The sequence below is a fragment of the Maylandia zebra genome, linkage group LG15, assembly GCF_041146795.1.
Source record: "Maylandia zebra isolate NMK-2024a linkage group LG15, Mzebra_GT3a, whole genome shotgun sequence".
NCBI lineage: Eukaryota > Metazoa > Chordata > Actinopteri > Cichliformes > Cichlidae > Maylandia > Maylandia zebra.
In genome coordinates, this window is record NC_135181.1 from 5,651,407 (window position 1) to 5,669,748 (window position 18,342).

Here is an 18,342-nt window from a genome sequence, read left to right on the forward strand (position 1 = left end):
CGTCTGTCTTACACAAGTCTGACTTTAATTATTTTTTACATGTAAGTGCAGCCTATTCCAAGTGTTATGGGATGAATGGGTTTTTGCAACCTCTTGCTAAACCATCACAAGCTCTCATCAACACACTGTGTCTTTGCATACACATATTAATGTGTTATAGGGAAGCTTATGATTTCTGCGAGAATTTAAGTTTGGCCAATGGCCACAGAGCATAGTCAAAATTCAGTTTGCTTCACTATAAGTCTCTCTCTATCACCAAATACTTTGGATGGAATATTCTGTTTGCAATCCACAAATGAAAATCAGGAAATTAAATGGAAAGTTCTAGACATTCCTAGTAAGTTGGTCTGCAATATGCATTATGCAAATAAAGAAAAGGTAATCTAAACTCTGACAATATGCATATATAGATGTGTAAATAAGGCAGCATATGGGTTTCCCTCCAGAATTTCTGTTTGGTGAATGTATTAATCAATAAATTTATTAATAGCCCAGAACAAATTCAGAAGTGTATGAAGGTATGAGCTAAACCAGGCCCAGCCCAGTAAAGACACCACTCTGATTGTGAAATGTGAATGAGTACACAGATTTTGAACTTTTGACTGTATTTTCATTAGTTTTTACAACTTTTCCTATTGATAAAAATCTCCCCCATAGCCATTCATATTATACGAAAGTAGTTAAGTAATAGATAAACAATTAAATTGCAGAAAAGTTCCTGTTTCTGTGATATACTATATAAATTTGTTTTGGGTTTTTTTTTTGTTTTTTTTTGTTTTTTCTTTTATTAGTTTTCTTTTCTTTTCTTTTCTTTTCTTTTACAAGAAGTCCATTTTAAATGTGTTTGTGATGTGGAAAAATTGAGACACACTGTTAAAATTGCATTAAAGACATCTCAGGGATTAAATGTTTAGGTAAATGTCTTTCTCTGGTCCAGCCCACTGAAGATCAAAGTGGGCTGTATGTGTCCCACAATGAAATGAATTTAACATGCCTAATCTAAACTGTGAATGGACAGCAAGTTGCAAACAGCATCCCAAATGGCTTTAAATATGAGCATATGTGGGTGCAGTGGGGCACCATGGCAGCTGCTGATGGCAAAGGCAATGCACAGCTGTGGTGCTGGGTTATGCTGTCTAACAGCTATACAAGCTATCAGCGAAGCTCTCATTGTGACTGACAGGCACTCCTTGTGACTCTGCAACCCTATAAGGGCACACCAACTTTAGAGCGCCAATGTCCCAATCGCAACCCCCTTCCAGACCATTCCTCAGCACCCCCCTGACTGTAGTGAACATACAATCTGGAAGCTTCTGAATGGGAGCTTCGAGAAACCATCCCGTAAGTATAAAAACACGTTGTCATGTCGTGTGGTCTGCATAGAGTCAGAAGACGCTCACTAGAACACAACCAAGAGAGACTTACTGCACACAGGAGCAGCAGAGAAGCACACACTTGAAGTTCTCCAAGAAGAGAAATCAAGCTCAGTGATACATTTGTCTACTAAAGGTGACAGAAGACAAAGATTAAATCTAAGGTAAGAATGGAATCAATGCAACAATCATTTCAATTTTAGAGTATACTGGGTGCTTGCACGGTTTTATGTAAAGTGAGTGATTTAATTCACAAGACACTTACTGCTCACAGGAGCAGCAGCCAAGCACACACTTGAAGCTCTTGAAGAAGAGAAATCAAGCTCAGTGATTGATTTAACTATACAAAGTAACAAAAAATAAAGATTATATTCAAGGTATGAATTAGAATTCAAGGTAAGAATTAGAAAATTTAAAACAACTTTTTCTTTTTACAGTATATTGGGTGCTTTTGTGATATAATGTAATTAACTTTAACCTTTACTATCGGTTAGAATCAGAATGGTATAGTGTATGTGCTTTTCTATCAGTGTCTAAGTAGGACTGTTACAGGCATGAAGCACATGGCAAGCAAGGTGACCCAAGTATGGGACCAATGGCTTCTCAGAATCTATTCTAACAGCTGATGCAGCACATTTGCATCTTAGCTTAGTAAACTGTAAAGGAATTATTGATTCTGGATTAAAGCTTTTGTTTAATCTATGAAATGTTCTTAGAAGGCCTAAAAAATATATGCAGTAGCATTAGCCCCCCCCCCCCCCCTCCTCCCCCCCAAAAATGCCAGTTCTCTGATTGACAGAAGGAACATGTGCGTATCAGCAGGCCATGTGGCTGCCTGAGAAAAACGTAACCGAAGAAGTTCAGAGTAAATAAATTTAAACTACAGGTGAAAATATAATTATTTGAAAACACAAAAAATATAGAGGTACAATTTCAATTTTGTTTTTCTGAAAAATGTTACCCAATATGTTCTCCCCCTTTAGATGCCTGAGAGCTCTGCACACATTATGGAGGAGGAGGTGGAGACCTTTGCCTTCCAGGCTGAAATTGCTCAGCTGATGTCCCTTATTATCAACACTTTCTACTCAAATAAAGAGATCTTCCTTAGGGAGCTCATCTCCAACTCCTCAGATGTAAGGGAAATAAACACTTCCGCATCATGTTTTCCTTTTTTTTTTTTTTAATGTAAAACAAGCCCTTATATTTTTTGCCAAAAAAAAGTATTTTAATTGAGTTATCTATTCTCGGCAGGCCTTGGATAAAATCAGATATGAAAGCTTGACGGATCCCACCAAACTTGAGTCCTGCAAGGACCTGAAGATTGAAATCAGGCCTGATCTGCATGCTCGCACCCTGACCCTCCTTGACACAGGTATCGGCATGACCAAAGCTGACCTGATCAACAACCTGGGCACAATCGCAAAGTCCGGCACCAAGGCTTTCATGGAGGCTCTGCAAGCTGGGGCTGATATCTCCATGATCGGTCAGTTTGGTGTGGGTTTTTACTCTGCCTACCTGGTAGCTGAGAAGGTGACAGTCATTACCAAGCACAACGATGACGAGCAGTATGTGTGGGAGTCTGCAGCTGGAGGCTCATTCACAGTCAGGCCTGATACAGGTATGTCTTAGTCCCCTCATTTACAGAACAATTGAATCAGTCATTTTAACCCTGTCTGCCACGGTTCTAATTTTGTTGTTGATTTTAGGAGAGCCAATTGGCAGAGGCACAAAAGTGATCCTTCACCTCAAGGAAGACCAGACAGAGTACTGCGAGGAGAAACGCGTCAAAGAAGTTGTGAAGAAGCACTCACAGTTCATTGGCTATCCCATCACACTTTTTGTAAGTTTTTAATTACACAGTAAGAACAATTATTCAATCAATACTTGATAATAACCACACATTGACTGTGATAATGGCATGGCAAAGCAAAATGTAAATATGCCTTTGCATATTTAAGGTGGAGAAGACAAGAGAGAAGGAAGTAGACCTGGAGGAGGGAGAAAAGGAAGAGGAGGTTGAGAAGGAGGCTGCTGAGGACAAGGACAAACCTAAGATTGAGGACGTTGGCTCTGATGAGGATGAAGATACAAAGGATGGCAAGAACAAGAGGAAGAAGAAGGTCAAGGAGAAGTACATTGATGCCCAGGAGCTCAACAAGACCAAGCCTATCTGGACCCGTAACCCTGATGACATCACCAATGAAGAGTATGGCGAGTTCTACAAGAGTCTTACCAATGACTGGGAGGACCACCTGGCTGTGAAGGTAAGCTAAATCTTCTTGTGATGATCATATTTACCAACACCAGTTGCAATAATGTTATGCTAATTAATACATATCTACCCCCGCAGCATTTCTCAGTGGAAGGCCAGCTGGAGTTCCGCGCCTTGCTCTTTGTACCCAGAAGAGCTGCATTTGACCTCTTTGAAAACAAGAGAAAGAGAAACAACATCAAGCTTTATGTGCGCAGGGTCTTCATCATGGACAACTGTGAAGAACTGATCCCAGAATACCTCAGTAAGTAACAATGAAGTAACGCATAAATCTTGACGCATTCTCTCAAAATTCATAGTTATTAGTAATTGTTTTTGGAACTCAACTCCTGGCTTTGGGAAGCTGACCAGTTTATTTTCCCTACTCAGATTTCATCAAGGGTGTGGTGGACTCTGAGGACCTGCCACTGAACATCTCCAGAGAGATGCTGCAGCAGAGCAAGATCCTGAAGGTCATCCGCAAGAACCTGGTCAAGAAGTGCATGGAGCTTTTCTCAGAACTGGCTGAGGACAAGGACAACTACAAGAAGTTCTATGAGCAGTTCTCCAAGAACATCAAGGTAGGTTCATCCATCTGAATTTCTTCAACTCTAAAACTTCAGAAAAAATGTCTGATACCAATCATCTTGCATGGATTTTAATACCACGAAATGACACGCTGTTTTTTTATGTTTAGCTTGGAATCCATGAAGACTCCCAGAACAGGAAGAAACTGTCCGAGCTGCTCCGCTACTACACCTCAGCCTCTGGAGATGAAATGGTTTCCCTCAAGGACTATGTCTCTCGTATGAAGGATAACCAGAAGCACATCTACTACATCACTGGTAAGTTATTCAGTGTGGTTTATTTTCCTTTGTTTTCAAGTATTCCCCAGTAGTTTAAGTTCATTAAACACCATATTGAAATAACTTTAACAGGTGAGACCAAAGACCAGGTTGCCAACTCTGCCTTTGTGGAGCGTCTTCGCAAAGCTGGCCTGGAGGTCATCTACATGATTGAGCCCATCGATGAGTACTGTGTCCAGCAGCTGAAGGAGTATGATGGCAAGAACTTGGTTTCAGTAACCAAGGAAGGCCTGGAGCTGCCTGAGGATGAGGAGGAGAAGAAGAAGCAGGAAGAGCTCAAGACTAAGTTTGAGGACCTCTGCAAGATCATGAAGGACATCCTTGACAAGAAGATTGAAAAGGTAATTTTTCTCCTTCAGAAAATGATACAGTTATTTTAGTTAACATTGTTAGGGATGGGAAGTTGGCTTGACTGTGTTCAAACATACTAAAAATACTGAATTTCTATCCTGACAGGTTGTGGTTTCGAACCGTTTGGTTGCTTCCCCTTGCTGCATTGTCACCAGCACCTATGGATGGACGGCAAACATGGAGAGGATCATGAAGTCTCAGGCACTGAGAGACAACTCCACCTTGGGCTACATGACTGCAAAGAAGCACCTTGAGATTAATCCCTCGCATCCAATCATTGAGACCTTGAGGGAGAAGGCAGAGGCTGACAAGAACGACAAAGCTGTGAAGGACCTGGTCATTCTCCTGTTCGAGACCGCTCTGCTCTCCTCAGGATTCACACTGGAAGACCCACAGACACATGCTAACCGCATCTACAGAATGATCAAACTTGGTCTTGGTATGTATATCTTTTCCTTTAAACATTCAGGTAGTAGTTAGGTTATTATACATTAATTGAGGAATTTGTTTTTTAATGGCTGTATTTCTATACACAGGAATTGATGATGATGATTCTGCAGTTGAAGACATAATTCAGCCCACTGATGAAGATATGCCAGTCTTGGAAGGCGACGATGACACATCAAGAATGGAGGAAGTTGACTAAATTATTTACTAGACTTTTTCTGGCTTTCATTTTTATTTTTGTAATTTATGTTCCTAATTTAAATGTACATTATTTTTTAGCAGAATTTCTGTTAGTAAACAATGTGCTAGTCAGAAAAAGTTGATGGAATTAATACAGACCACAGTGGCTTTAGTTTATATTGTATCAGCCACTTGTAAAACTTCTGACAATCACTAAGAGTATTATTGAGTCACTGGGGGTTTGACTTGTATCTCTTTTGTAACATTTTTTATGAAAAGCAATCAAATTTGTAATAAAATATATTTTAAAAATGACACCTGTCACTTTTTATTGATCTACTGCACTTTATTTTATCACTTGTTCTTGCTTCCTGCAAACAATAATACTGAAAGGTGAAAAGTTGTATTAGAGAAGCGCATTATACAGCTGGCTTACATTTATCAATTACATCGTTTGATTTATCATGTATTCTGGAGTTTTCAGTGAATACAGCATGGTTCATTTTAGTTTCTGCTCTCACATGCCTTACTCATTAGGCTCAGCGACCCCTCCCTTAATCCCGCCTCCTTCTGCCAAGAAAGGCAGAGAGGCATGTACACGCACCATGATTGACAGGCCACCGGGCCAGTGAGTGGCCACCACCGAGCAGGAGGATTCCAGACGGTTCTGGAAGCTTGTGTCAGGAGGATTTCTCGAATGGTCATAGAGGGTATAAAAACCGCACCGTTACACCAGTTTCCGTAGGAGCATTAGCAGTCAACGAACCTGTGAATAAGGAAGGATCTCTACACATCTTCCTCAGGAGGTTTTGGCACACTGCAAACCAAGGTAAATACATTAACAGCCTTACCACAGACATTTGGGATACGAAAATATTACACTCCCTGAAATTCAGATTTAATAGTACTAAATGTTAGCTTATTTGACATTAATTTATAAACAAAGCTGACATTTTTGTCATGTCTGGATAAAAAGTGAAGCTAAAGTGAAGAAAGGGTGAAGTCTAGTTACAGCACTTGGTCTTTAAAAACTGATTTAAAAAGTATTAATATCTGCTCTGAGAATATTAATGTCAGCTTCATAAACGGTAATAAGAATTTGATTCCTATTGTGCCTCATTTCAGAATTCAAACCTGCGGGACAGTAGCCACATGGCAGGATGCTTTAGTGATGCATTTGGGAGGAAGGTGTTATGTTAAGCAGGGGTTTAACTGTTTGAACCTTAATCAAATTTCCTGTGCTAAAATTTCTGCAAGATTTTTGGGCCACCTTATCCTTGTACCAGGTTTTAATTCAGTGCAAAATCAGTAGGTACAGAGTGTGCATTCCTTTAATCTCGTCAGCTGTATGAGAGGCGGAGCTTTTGATTCCTATGGAAACTGCTAGAGAGTTCTTCTTGCCTCCTCGTACCTTCTAGAAACCTGCACTTCACCTGGGAAACCAGCAGGTGGAGTCATTTCTGCTGACACGGATATGCAATTCAAGCCACGTGTTAATCTGATTAGCCAATAACCAAGCAGAGATTAAATTCACAGTCCAAGAAGGGGAAAAAAAAGGTCCTTGTACCTTTTTAATACAAAATTATGAAAGTAAGCAAGAAAGAAACCCGGGAAAGTCACTATATACTACACATCTACAGAGAATTTGCTTTCGTTTGACTGCTGTTAATTCCTTAATGTAACATCGAGGCTACTTAATAAGGATAAGCTGTAACTGCAACATCTTACATAAGAAGGATTGGCAGTGTTTTTCAAGTGTACATTGCTGGGATGCAAACATTTAGTGTCATAAAAATAGTATTTTATATTGTGTTCCAGTCACTTTAGTCAATGTGTTTTCTAAAAAACAATATTTGTTCTCCGTCTTCACTCAGATGCCTGAAATGCATGACCAACCAATGGAGGAGGAGGCAGAGACCTTCGCATTCCAGGCTGAGATTGCTCAGCTTATGTCCCTGATCATCAACACTTTCTATTCCAACAAAGAGATCTTCCTTAGGGAACTTATTTCCAACTCCTCAGATGTAGGTTTTCAATATTAGTCTGTGTTGCTGTGTTTATTATTTTAAATAATTAATTAATTAAATTACATGCTTTTTTTCCCTTAAGAAATTTAATTATATTATTATCAATACAGAATAAATTCTGGAATTTGTTTAAACAATTAACATTTTGTTTTGCTCTGTCAGGCACTGGACAAAATCCGCTATGAGAGTCTCACAGATCCTTCCAAGCTGGAAACTGGCAAAGACCTCAAAATTGAGATCATTCCCAACAAAGAGGAGCGTACTCTAACCCTAGTTGACACAGGTATTGGCATGACCAAAGCCGACCTGATCAACAACTTGGGCACAATCGCAAAGTCCGGCACCAAAGCGTTCATGGAGGCTCTGCAGGCTGGAGCTGACATTTCCATGATCGGTCAGTTCGGTGTGGGTTTCTACTCTGCCTACCTGGTAGCCGAGAAGGTGACAGTCATTACCAAGCACAACGATGACGAGCAGTACGCCTGGGAATCATCTGCTGGTGGCTCATTCACAGTTAAAGTAGACAACTGTAAGTGATATAACCCCGAATTTGAAGTGAATTATTAATCATTTAACCCAGTGGTTATAAAGTATACTGACCTATAGTCTTCCTCTACAGCTGAACCACTGGGACGTGGAACTAAAGTGATCCTGCACCTCAAAGAAGACCAGACAGAATACCTTGAAGAGCGAAGGGTCAAAGAGATTGTTAAGAAGCACTCACAGTTCATTGGCTACCCTATTACGCTATTTGTAAGTACTTAAGTCATATTTAATGATCCCATAGAAGAATTAAATTTGTAACTATTGCAGATAGCTTCTGCACTTAAGACTTCTGAGAAAGTTGCTCAATTAATCTCGGAAACACTGATATTATAAAATAGTGACTCCCTAAGGCCAGGGCTGGATTGGGACAAAAAATTGGCCCGGGCATTTTGACTACAGACCGGCCCACCAGGTATTATAGGAAAAACCATAAAGCCTTTGAATGAAAACAAACGCTGTTGTGACAGTGATGTACACTGTCTTGTTGGTATATGTATGATTTCAATACGTTGTACATCAGATAAAAACTTTGGTTGTAAGATTCAGATAATTATTTAATAAAAGCTAGATATTTTAAATGAGAATAAGAAAGAAAAGTATTTCTTTGTGCCCCCCTCTCCCTGTTAATGCCCCACCTGGGCCCCTGGCAAAGCTTTGCTAGACCCGCCCCTGCACAGTTACCAGCTGTCAGCTACTTAGAAAAGGAACCTGGTGTTATTTGTCTCTCAGAAACAGTTCATAACTTCAACTCATTCATGTCACCTAAAAGGTAAACCTGTTTCTCCATCACCTGTTCAGCTCTGATGATTCAGTAAGGACATCTCCTGGTTTCAACTTCATGCTTCCCTCTCCCCAGATAACCAAACCGACATAATGACCAGCAGCTTTTACAGCTGTGACTCCAGCAAACATCAGCTGATACTAGAAATTAATATTAAATAAATTCTAACAACAGCTGATCAAGCTTAAACATGCTGCTGTTGCTTAGTGCGACATCTGCTGGTTTCCTCTTTCTGGCGCAAAGTGGGCGATAAACAAGCAAGAGAGCCGATCAGCTGATCATTGATCAGTTTCACGATTGAATGAGAGAAGAAGGCTACGTTCACACTGCAGGCGAAAGCGCATCAAATCCGATATTTTTTTTTTTTTTTTTTTTTTGACCCTATGCGACCCATATCCGATCATGGTATGACAGTGTGAACGGCACAAATCCGATATTTTCAAATCCGATCTGGGTCACTTTCATATGTGGTACTGAATCCGATACACATCCGATGTTTCAGAAAGCGACTGCTGTGTGAACGGTCAAGTCACATTAAATCCGTCTTTTACGTCACTGACACAAGACAGACGCCAATTATCAGTGCCGGAGAAGCGCCCGATAAGACATCGCGAACGCTTCCTGGCCATCTGGTGAAACTGCTGGGAAGACAACGTTGGAGAAACGTGAACATTTTATTTGTACTGCATAATCTTCAGATTCTGACAGAAATCTGCAACTATCCCTTGAAGCACCGCTCCTCTAAAACAGCAATAAGGATAATGATTAAGTTATTTACATTATTATGGAAATAACAAAATAACTTAAAGCAAAAATTGGGAAACATGAAGTCCGAAGTCTTTATATTAAGGGCCATCAGTCAAATGATATTGTTTGCTCTGTGTCTAAACAGAGCGCGTTGTGTGTGACATCTTCTTTTGCGCATGCGGGCCACTTTGAACGTTCACACTAGAGCGCGTTCGCTGTCGCATTTTATTTGTAGTGTGAACGAGCAGACAAAAAAAAATCGGATTTGATCAAAAAATCGGAATTGAGCATTAAGACCTGCAGTGTGAAGGTAGCTGAAGAGACAGCTGACAGCGTAAAGACAGAAAAACTCCAGCTTTGTGTCTTTTTCCATTCTAGCTGAAGTCCGGGACAAACTGTTCCTTTTCAGCTCAATACGAAACGCGTGATATTTTCTCTGAATACGGGACAATTCCATTTTTCAGGGGACGGTTGGCAACTCTACTAACTAACCTTATGAATAGAATAAAGTTCACTATCAGTAACATAGCACCCACTCAGCTGTAGAAACTCCGTCATGCTAGCTAGTACGCAGTACAAGTTATTGTAACTGACGGTAAAAACTCAGCACAACGAAAATAAACTCCACCTAAACTTGGATTATATCTGATCCAGATAGACTGCAGGTCATAACTTCTTACCTGAAGTTCAGTTCACCTGACACTCGGACGGGCGGCCGCCTCGGGTCTCTGCTCCTCCTGCCTCCCCTTTCCCTCATCCACCTGGCCTCTTGTGGCAGCTCCGCCATAGCCACCACCAAACAACTGAGTTATTTTTACACATCTGCCAGCATCTGGCCAATCCATCACCTTTCATTGTTTATACTGTTATTAAAAAAAAAAAAAAAAAAAAAAAAAAATCATCGGCCCATAAAAACGAAAAATCACCATCGGCCCACCAAGCAAATGCCCTGTATGCCTGATGGCCTGTCCAGCTATGCCTAAGGCTAAGGTGTAGGGAAATTCTTTAGTGTGTGACCAAATGTATTTTCCTTCAGGTGGAGAAAGAGAGGGACAAGGAGGTGAGTGACGACGAGGCAGAGGAGGAGAAAGAGAAGGAGGAGAAGGAGAAAGATGAGGAGAAGGATGAGGACAAACCTGAGATTGAGGATGTTGGATCAGATGAAGAACATGACCATGACAAGTCGGACAAAAAGAAGAAGAAGAAGAAGATCAAGGAAAAGTACATTGACCAGGAAGAATTGAACAAGACCAAACCCCTGTGGACCCGAAACCCAGATGACATCACGAATGAGGAATATGGAGAGTTCTACAAGAGTCTCACCAATGACTGGGAGGACCACTTGGCTGTTAAGGTTGGGCTTTTGAGATGTTATTTTAAAAATACCTAAAAATGTAGCAGTACTTTATAGGAGGAAAATTATGTCTGATATAATGTAGTCCAATATATAATCACTTTAATTTTTTATTTTTATTTTTTTGCCTAACAGCACTTCTCAGTAGAGGGTCAGCTTGAATTCCGTGCCCTGCTCTTCGTGCCTCGGCGTGCTCCTTTCGACCTCTTTGAGAACAAGAAGAAGAAGAACAACATCAAGCTGTACGTGCGCAGAGTCTTCATCATGGACAACTGCGAGGAGCTCATCCCAGAGTATCTCAGTGAGTATTAAAGTGTGGATTACAATTTCCCTAACAATAATAGAATTATCATAATGAAAATGACACAATGGAATCTTTAGAGTTTTAACAGTTTCCTTTCTGCTTCCTATCAGATTTCATCAAGGGTGTGGTGGACTCTGAGGACCTGCCACTGAACATCTCCAGAGAGATGCTGCAGCAGAGCAAGATCCTGAAGGTCATCCGCAAGAACCTGGTCAAGAAGTGCCTGGAGCTTTTCACAGAACTGGCTGAGGACAAGGACAACTACAAGAAGTACTACGAGCAGTTCTCCAAGAACATCAAGGTCAGTATCCACAGCCTTGACTGAGTGAGGTGCAAGGTTACCAGATCTTGTCTTTAATTCTTTTGCTTGAATAATTTAGCTCTAGCAGTATGAATATTATAAAGTAGCTTAACAACAATTGAATGCAGCCAGTGGTAGCGCCTGCAATTTTTTTTTTTTGCACATTCAGCTGAATAAATCTGCACTGTTGATAACAGTTGACTGTTTTCCTTATTACAGCTTGGCATCCATGAGGACTCCCAGAACAGGAAGAAGCTTTCTGAGCTTCTGCGGTACTACACATCAGCCTCTGGAGATGAGATGGTGTCCCTGAAGGACTATGTCACACGTATGAAGGACAACCAGAAACACATCTACTACATCACTGGTGAGGACACTTTTAAAACTGCCAATCAAAAGCATGCGTTCGGCAAACAAAACTTGTCTCATGTGGGCAATATGGCATGAATGAACAACATTATCATGCCTGCATTTCAGGTGAGACCAAAGACCAGGTTGCCAACTCTGCCTTTGTGGAGCGTCTTCGCAAAGCTGGCCTGGAGGTCATCTACATGATTGAGCCCATCGACGAGTACTGTGTCCAGCAGCTGAAGGAGTTTGAGGGCAAGAACTTGGTTTCAGTAACCAAGGAAGGCCTGGAGCTGCCTGAGGATGAGGAGGAGAAGAAGAAGCAGGAGGAGAAGAAATCTCAGTTTGAGAACCTATGCAAAATCATGAAGGATATCTTGGAGAAGAAGGTTGAAAAGGTAAGCTGATGAAACCAAATGACAATATAACAACGGAATTTGTTTTCTTGTTCAACTGATTGATACCGGTGGCTTTTGTTTTCCTCTGCAGGTCACAGTCTCCAACCGCCTAGTTTCTTCCCCTTGCTGCATTGTCACCAGCACATATGGATGGACGGCCAACATGGAGAGGATCATGAAGGCTCAGGCGCTGAGGGATAACTCCACCATGGGATACATGGCAGCAAAGAAGCACCTTGAGATCAATCCTGACCACCCAATCATGGAGACCTTGAGGCAGAAGGCAGAGGCCGATAAGAATGACAAGTCTGTGAAAGATCTGGTCATCCTTCTTTTCGAGACCGCCCTGCTCTCCTCAGGATTCACACTGGATGACCCACAGACCCACTCCAACCGCATCTACAGAATGATCAAACTAGGTCTTGGTGAGTATCTGTTAAATCTTGTATCTTTTGGTGGTATGTTTGCCAGTAAACGAGTTAACCCTGCTTTGCTGACTGATCTGCTCCTATTTTCCTTCCAGGTATTGATGAAGATGATGTGACATCTGACGATAACACCTCTGCACCCACTGAGGACATGCCCCCTCTTGAAGGGGAAGATGATGACACATCTAGGATGGAAGAGGTGGACTAATCAGCTTCCATTTCCTGTTTAGATTTAAAAAAAAACAAAACAAAACTAATGTTATAAAAAAAAAAATTAATGTTAAATGTTGTAAATGAGCCTGGAATGTCTGTTCCTAAACACTTTTGATGACCATCGTAACTTTATTTCCACTTGCGTTGACCACATGCAGTTCAGTCATTCCTTTAGATGTTTAGAGTTTTCAGATTGTTATTTTTGTTTTTGTATTGAGTTGTATTGATGCATTTGTTCTTTTTGTATTTGACATTCCAAAGTTTGTTCTTTATTGTAAATATAACAAAACACGATACTGTTATTTGAAACGGTGCAAAAACCATTAATAAAGGTTTACCATGTTAAGCTATTTGGTCATTGTTACTGATGAGTGAACACAAGTCTCGTGTTTTATGTATAGTATGCTGCATTTTTAGATTGGACAGGTGGGTTAACCTGTCCACTCTGTCTATCTGTCTATCTATCTTTCTATCTATCGAGAAAATCAATGAAACTTAGTGTTCACTTGTAGTCGAAGAACTGCTTTAGACTTTGTTCTCACCAAGTAGAAAGCTATGTCAAAAGGGTTTCTTAATTCAGCTCAAATGAAGTACAAACATTATTTTAGAACCTTTTTTTTTTTTTCTCACCAGGATTTTTTAAAGACATTCTTTATCCATCATTTGACAGAAATTTATATCTTGATAAATATAAAGTGATGATGTGACATTGTAATTTCCATGTTTGAAGTATACTGTTTTCATTTAAAACCAGTGAAGTCAACACTGTTTATGAATCATAAGCTACCAATGCTTGCTTAAACATAGAGTGAAAGAAAGAGAAGAACCACCCCTTTTTTTTTTTTTCTTTGCTTCATATGAATGAAGCATTGCCCTTGGGCAGATTGTTTGCTCTCCAGTTGCCTTTTTAGTTTCTCCATGGAAAAAGCAAAAAATCTTGTGTAATAAAAAGCAAAATGCTTGAGGGGAAGTCAAGATATAGCAGATAAGTCTGATAATTATGCCTTTATTGGGAACAAATTGAAAGAAAGACAAACGGGGAAAAGCCAAAAGAACTCGAGGCTTCTTTTTTTGGCTATAATTTGGGAATTTGTTCATTTTTACGTAACCTCACTGAAGTCTTTTCCACAGTACTGATATTTCTTGCCAGATTGAAGCTACAAGGATATAGATGTTTGTGTTGAAAAAGTAAAAGTGGACAGAGAAACTCCTAAAGAGGAAGGAAAGGTTTATATAATACATCATTGCTGTAGTCAGATTAATCCAAAAATAACTTCCTTTTTTTGTCTCCTCTTCTACTTTTCTGCTTATCTATCTTTAAGCTTCTTCTAAGATACAAATGATCAAATTAAGGCTTACCCATTTTGTTATTTGTGGAAAGGCACATGTTTAACTCATAAGTCTGTGAAGGTTCTCAGTCATCCAGGTCATTGTAGTCTAAGGAGCTTGGGAAGAAAAGAGTCTGGACTCTCCACCATTTTACCCTATAACTGAAGAAGCTTCTCGGATGAGTAGTGAAACGTCTTCAAGCAACCTAAAGAAGTCCAGACGCTTTTTTCCCCAAGCTCCTTAGACTTAAACTCATAAGCTTAAACATCGATTTAGATATTTTCATGCATTCCGCACTGCTTTTATCCTATATGTCCAAGTCATTTTACACGTGTGGGTTCCTGTTAACTACCAGTAGATGGCAGTCGTTGTGCATTCAAAGAAGGTTCTACCAAGCTGTTCAAATATTCTAGAAAGCTCCGGCCTAGTAGGGGTCTCAACCAGCTGAAAGAAGAAGGTAGGTGGCGGAGCCTCACCTCTGTCAGTGCGCCCCAGGGCAGCTGTGTAGCTTGCCACACACCATTGTATGAACGACTGAATGTAGTGTAAAGCGCTTTGAGGTCCGTAGGGACTAAATAAAGCGCTATACAAATACGGGCCATTTACCACTGGTTTTACAGGTGCGTGAATATATTTAGCCAAAAATATAACTATAAAGGAAAATTATTTTGACACATAACGAAGATGGTTCAGCCTGGTATAAAATGTTATAATTTGTTTTCACCATCCGAGTCTACCCAAAATTCTGCAGTATATAATACTACTACTTCTACTGCTACTACCACTATAATAATAACAACTTTATTTATATAGGATTTTTTAAACCTAGTTACAAATTGCTTCACAGTTTGGATAAAATCACTTATTAAAGATAATTCTACATATTCAAACACATTAGAAGAACAAGAGCCAAAAACACTGGGAGAAACATTAAGGAAACACAACTATGGAGACGAGTTTTTAGCAGATTCGCTCCTGAAACTATGGTATGTGCCAGGATTGGGATGCTCAAAGATTTTAGACGAAAAAATGAATGAAAAGGAATAAGTAAAATAAAAACTGTACCTGAACATGTATCTGTAATAAAAAAATATATATATATACACTGCCAACTCATTATGAGGGGGTCATGTGGGAGGCACTGATTGATTTTCCATGGAATGACCATAGGAAGTATGCTGTCGATGGCTGTAATCCAAAGTATCGGGAGCCTGTAATCCTATGTGTTGCTGTCCTGTCACCGGCAGGGTGCGCTCTCGGTGCCTTTACACTGGCCATCGTTAGCGTGACGCGCCAGAGTCAGCTGACTGAAAACAGCCAATCACAGCGTAAGGGCAGACTGAACCGCCTTGCAGTGTGCTGTCCTGAGAGTTGTCAAGGTTTTGGTTGTGGAGTATCCGTGAGGGGAGCAAGGGCGGTTACGCTTGTACAATGCCGAATAAAACGAAAAAAGATAAGGTGAGTTAGACAAAAGCTAGCAGGCCGTGTCCATAGTGAACAAACTTTGCACGAGTTACATTTCATTGAATTTATTGATAACGTGCCGGGTGTATAATACGACATTTTGCTACCAGCGCACTGTCCCATCACACAAACGTTAGCCAGCCTGCAATCATTACCTGCTAGCCCTATCCTGCCGTCATGTTAGCACTTGGCACGTTGTGCAGTGTTATGTAAATAGAGTACCCTTATCTTAAAGTGATACTTACATTGCACGTGTGTGTTATTTTGGTGTAAATTTAAGGACTTTTAGAAGCTGAAACCTCGGGTCGTGTAACGTGAGCTAGCTAACAGCAGACTTTACAGTGTGGTTAAACAGGAGTGCGAGACTGGGTGGGCAGGCGTGCTATATTTAGCTTGGATTTGTGCAAGGCGGCATTCACCAATTGCATTCACCGGATGTTGTCAACCAATATAAACTTCATTTAATTAAATCAAGTTTATAATCTTTTGATTGAAAATGTTTTTGCAGGAGTCTCCCAAGTCTGGCAAAGTGGGGAAGAGTGGAGGACAGGAGAATTCAGAACATGAGGTATGCTAACAAGGAAAACCACTCTAAGAACACATAACTTTATTTTTATTTAAAATGTATTTAACCCTCAAATTGGGACTTTTGAGATGTCAGATCTCGTTTGTGATAGTCCCCTGCCCAAGAGAACAACTCAAATAGAATGAGCATATACATTACCAAAGACCCTAAACACAGAGCGATATATAACATTAGATTAGATAGAGGAAATAGAAACTTGTAAATGATATATTAAAAGCTAAACAAGCAGTTAAAAAAAACCAACACACCCTAGACTCATCACAGATCAAACAGAGACCGCAAGGGTTGGGATAACCTTTTCAACTTGATGTAATTACCTCCAAGTCATTTAAAATTAAATGGAATTTAGTGACACCAGCTTTGCAAGAGGAGTATTACATTATAATTGGATTATTACTGCATGATAGTGGTCTCCAGTATTAGTGATTGTGGTTGCAATACAAATGAACGTACATGCTGAACTTATTTTTTCAATTTAAAAAAAATGAAGAGGGACACGATAAAGCTTAAGTTTTATTGTGTATATCTAGTTTATTGTCTTGTTATCAATTCAGTGTTTTGCAGATTACAATTTATAATGTTGCTCCTGAAGTGCCGATTCAGAATACTTAAATGCATCACAAAGGCCTCCACAAACCAGGATGCCTATGTTATATACTTGTGCAGAAATTGTATATTTTTCACTTGACAGCAAGTACTCATGCAAAAGGACAGGAAGCCTCCTGTGGAGTGGAACAAGAAAAGCTTATTCTGTTTTAGGTCTCATGATTCTTTGAACTCATCAGGGGAAAATTCTTCTTTGTGACCAAATTTGCTGTAGCGAGCTAACTAATGATGGATGTGAGTCACATGAACACCATAGTGAAATATGGGAGTATGGACTACTTGTGTTGGCCATCTCAATTTGAAAATCTCAGTCCATCACAACTGTGGACTTACTGTAATATTGGAAAAACATGAACTTTCTGTCATTTAATTGTTTATCTCTTACTTAATGGCTTTGTAGGAGTATGAATGGGAGTAGGGAGTGATTAATCAATAGGAATCTATGAACTCCTTCATATTTTCTAAAGCTGTCTGGCGTGCAGGATTGGAGTCTTTGCCATGCTCATTCTGGTCTGCTGGCCTTACATTTGACCTCCCTGTACTAATAAAACTAGTAAAATGGGATGATGATGATAATGACTGAACTTTAAAATCATAATCTCATAGCCGCATAGCCTTGGATCTTTAGTGGACCGGTGAGTGACTTCATGTGACTCGAGCTGCTCTCTTTTTGATGTTGATACCCTGTTGCTAAATGTGTCGTTAACACCAGTTTAGGGCATGTCTGAGTTCATCAATATTTCACCCATAATTACATGGTTGACCTGTCATACAGCGGCTTTAAGCAGAGAGCTTTACTTCAAAACACAAATTTTATTCAACATTCATGAAACTGCTGCCTTGTGATTTTTCTTAAGTAGGATAGCTATTGCTATTCATAAACCACTTGCTGCTAATGCATTGATCTATGATTTTCAGTAATAAAATTCCTTTGAGGAGTGATGTGTTGTGACTTGCTATAAAACCTTTTTGCTTACATCTGGATTAGGACGCATCTGGGGAAATTTATCTTTGGCCCTCATAACAAAATTGTTCAACATTGAGTTTGTCCATCTGCATTACTGGCATCTCATGTGAATCATTGCTTTGTTGTGCTGCACAGTCATACACTGCTTGTAAAAAATAAAATAAAATATGAGGAAATTCTGTGGCACCAGGAAGATAGCATAGTTTAAACAATGTTTAATGTTTCCCTATATGTGCAAAAGTTCACTTCAAGCTCAGTGTGAGAGTCATTACTTTGTTCAGTTGTCATTTATGATCTGACTACATTTTCTTTTCTGCTGTTTTATTGTGTGTTTGTGGGGAGGAGCTACCCACACTGAGCAGAGAAAAGGAAGATAAGGAAGATCTGACTTCCTTCATTCCTCAAACAACTAGAGGCTTTTTAATTTTTTTTAAAGGAAGGCAAGCATTTGAATGCAGTTATGTCGCGTGTGGAA

The 18,342-nt window shown here is 39.9% G+C and overlaps 3 protein-coding genes across 4 annotated transcripts in view; all 3 read left to right on the forward strand.

Annotated features, from left to right (window-relative positions):
* The first annotated feature begins 1,292 nt into the window (after positions 1-1,292).
* On the forward strand, positions 1,293-5,783 carry hsp90aa1.1 (heat shock protein 90, alpha (cytosolic), class A member 1, tandem duplicate 1). Its single transcript, XM_004542091.3, has 11 exons — positions 1,293-1,537; positions 2,357-2,506; positions 2,625-2,991; positions 3,080-3,213; positions 3,332-3,637; positions 3,724-3,889; positions 4,015-4,205; positions 4,322-4,469; positions 4,563-4,831; positions 4,947-5,280; positions 5,378-5,783. The coding sequence occupies exons 2-11, from the start codon at positions 2,357-2,359 to the stop codon at positions 5,485-5,487; spliced, it is 2,175 nt and encodes a 724-aa protein (XP_004542148.1). The 5' UTR covers positions 1,293-1,537; the 3' UTR covers positions 5,488-5,783.
* A 350-nt stretch (positions 5,784-6,133) lies between these two features.
* On the forward strand, positions 6,134-13,261 carry hsp90aa1.2 (heat shock protein 90, alpha (cytosolic), class A member 1, tandem duplicate 2). The gene is made up of 11 exons (XM_004542090.4): positions 6,134-6,297; positions 7,343-7,492; positions 7,658-8,024; positions 8,115-8,248; positions 10,606-10,923; positions 11,059-11,224; positions 11,338-11,528; positions 11,748-11,895; positions 12,006-12,274; positions 12,366-12,699; positions 12,798-13,261. Exons 2-11 carry the CDS (start codon positions 7,343-7,345, stop codon positions 12,908-12,910), a joined length of 2,190 nt encoding a protein of 729 aa, XP_004542147.1. The 5' UTR covers positions 6,134-6,297; the 3' UTR covers positions 12,911-13,261.
* Positions 13,262-15,596: 2,335 nt separating this feature from the next.
* ppp2r5cb (protein phosphatase 2, regulatory subunit B', gamma b) overlaps positions 15,597-18,342 on the forward strand; it is a 28,571-nt gene continuing 25,825 nt past the window's right edge. For both annotated transcript variants that reach the window (XM_004542085.6, XM_004542086.6), the window contains exons 1-2: positions 15,597-15,702; positions 16,217-16,276. In XM_004542085.6, the coding sequence (XP_004542142.1) occupies positions 15,676-15,702; positions 16,217-16,276 (87 nt within the window). In that variant the 5' untranslated portion in view covers positions 15,597-15,675. The remainder of the gene's footprint in view (positions 15,703-16,216; positions 16,277-18,342) is intronic.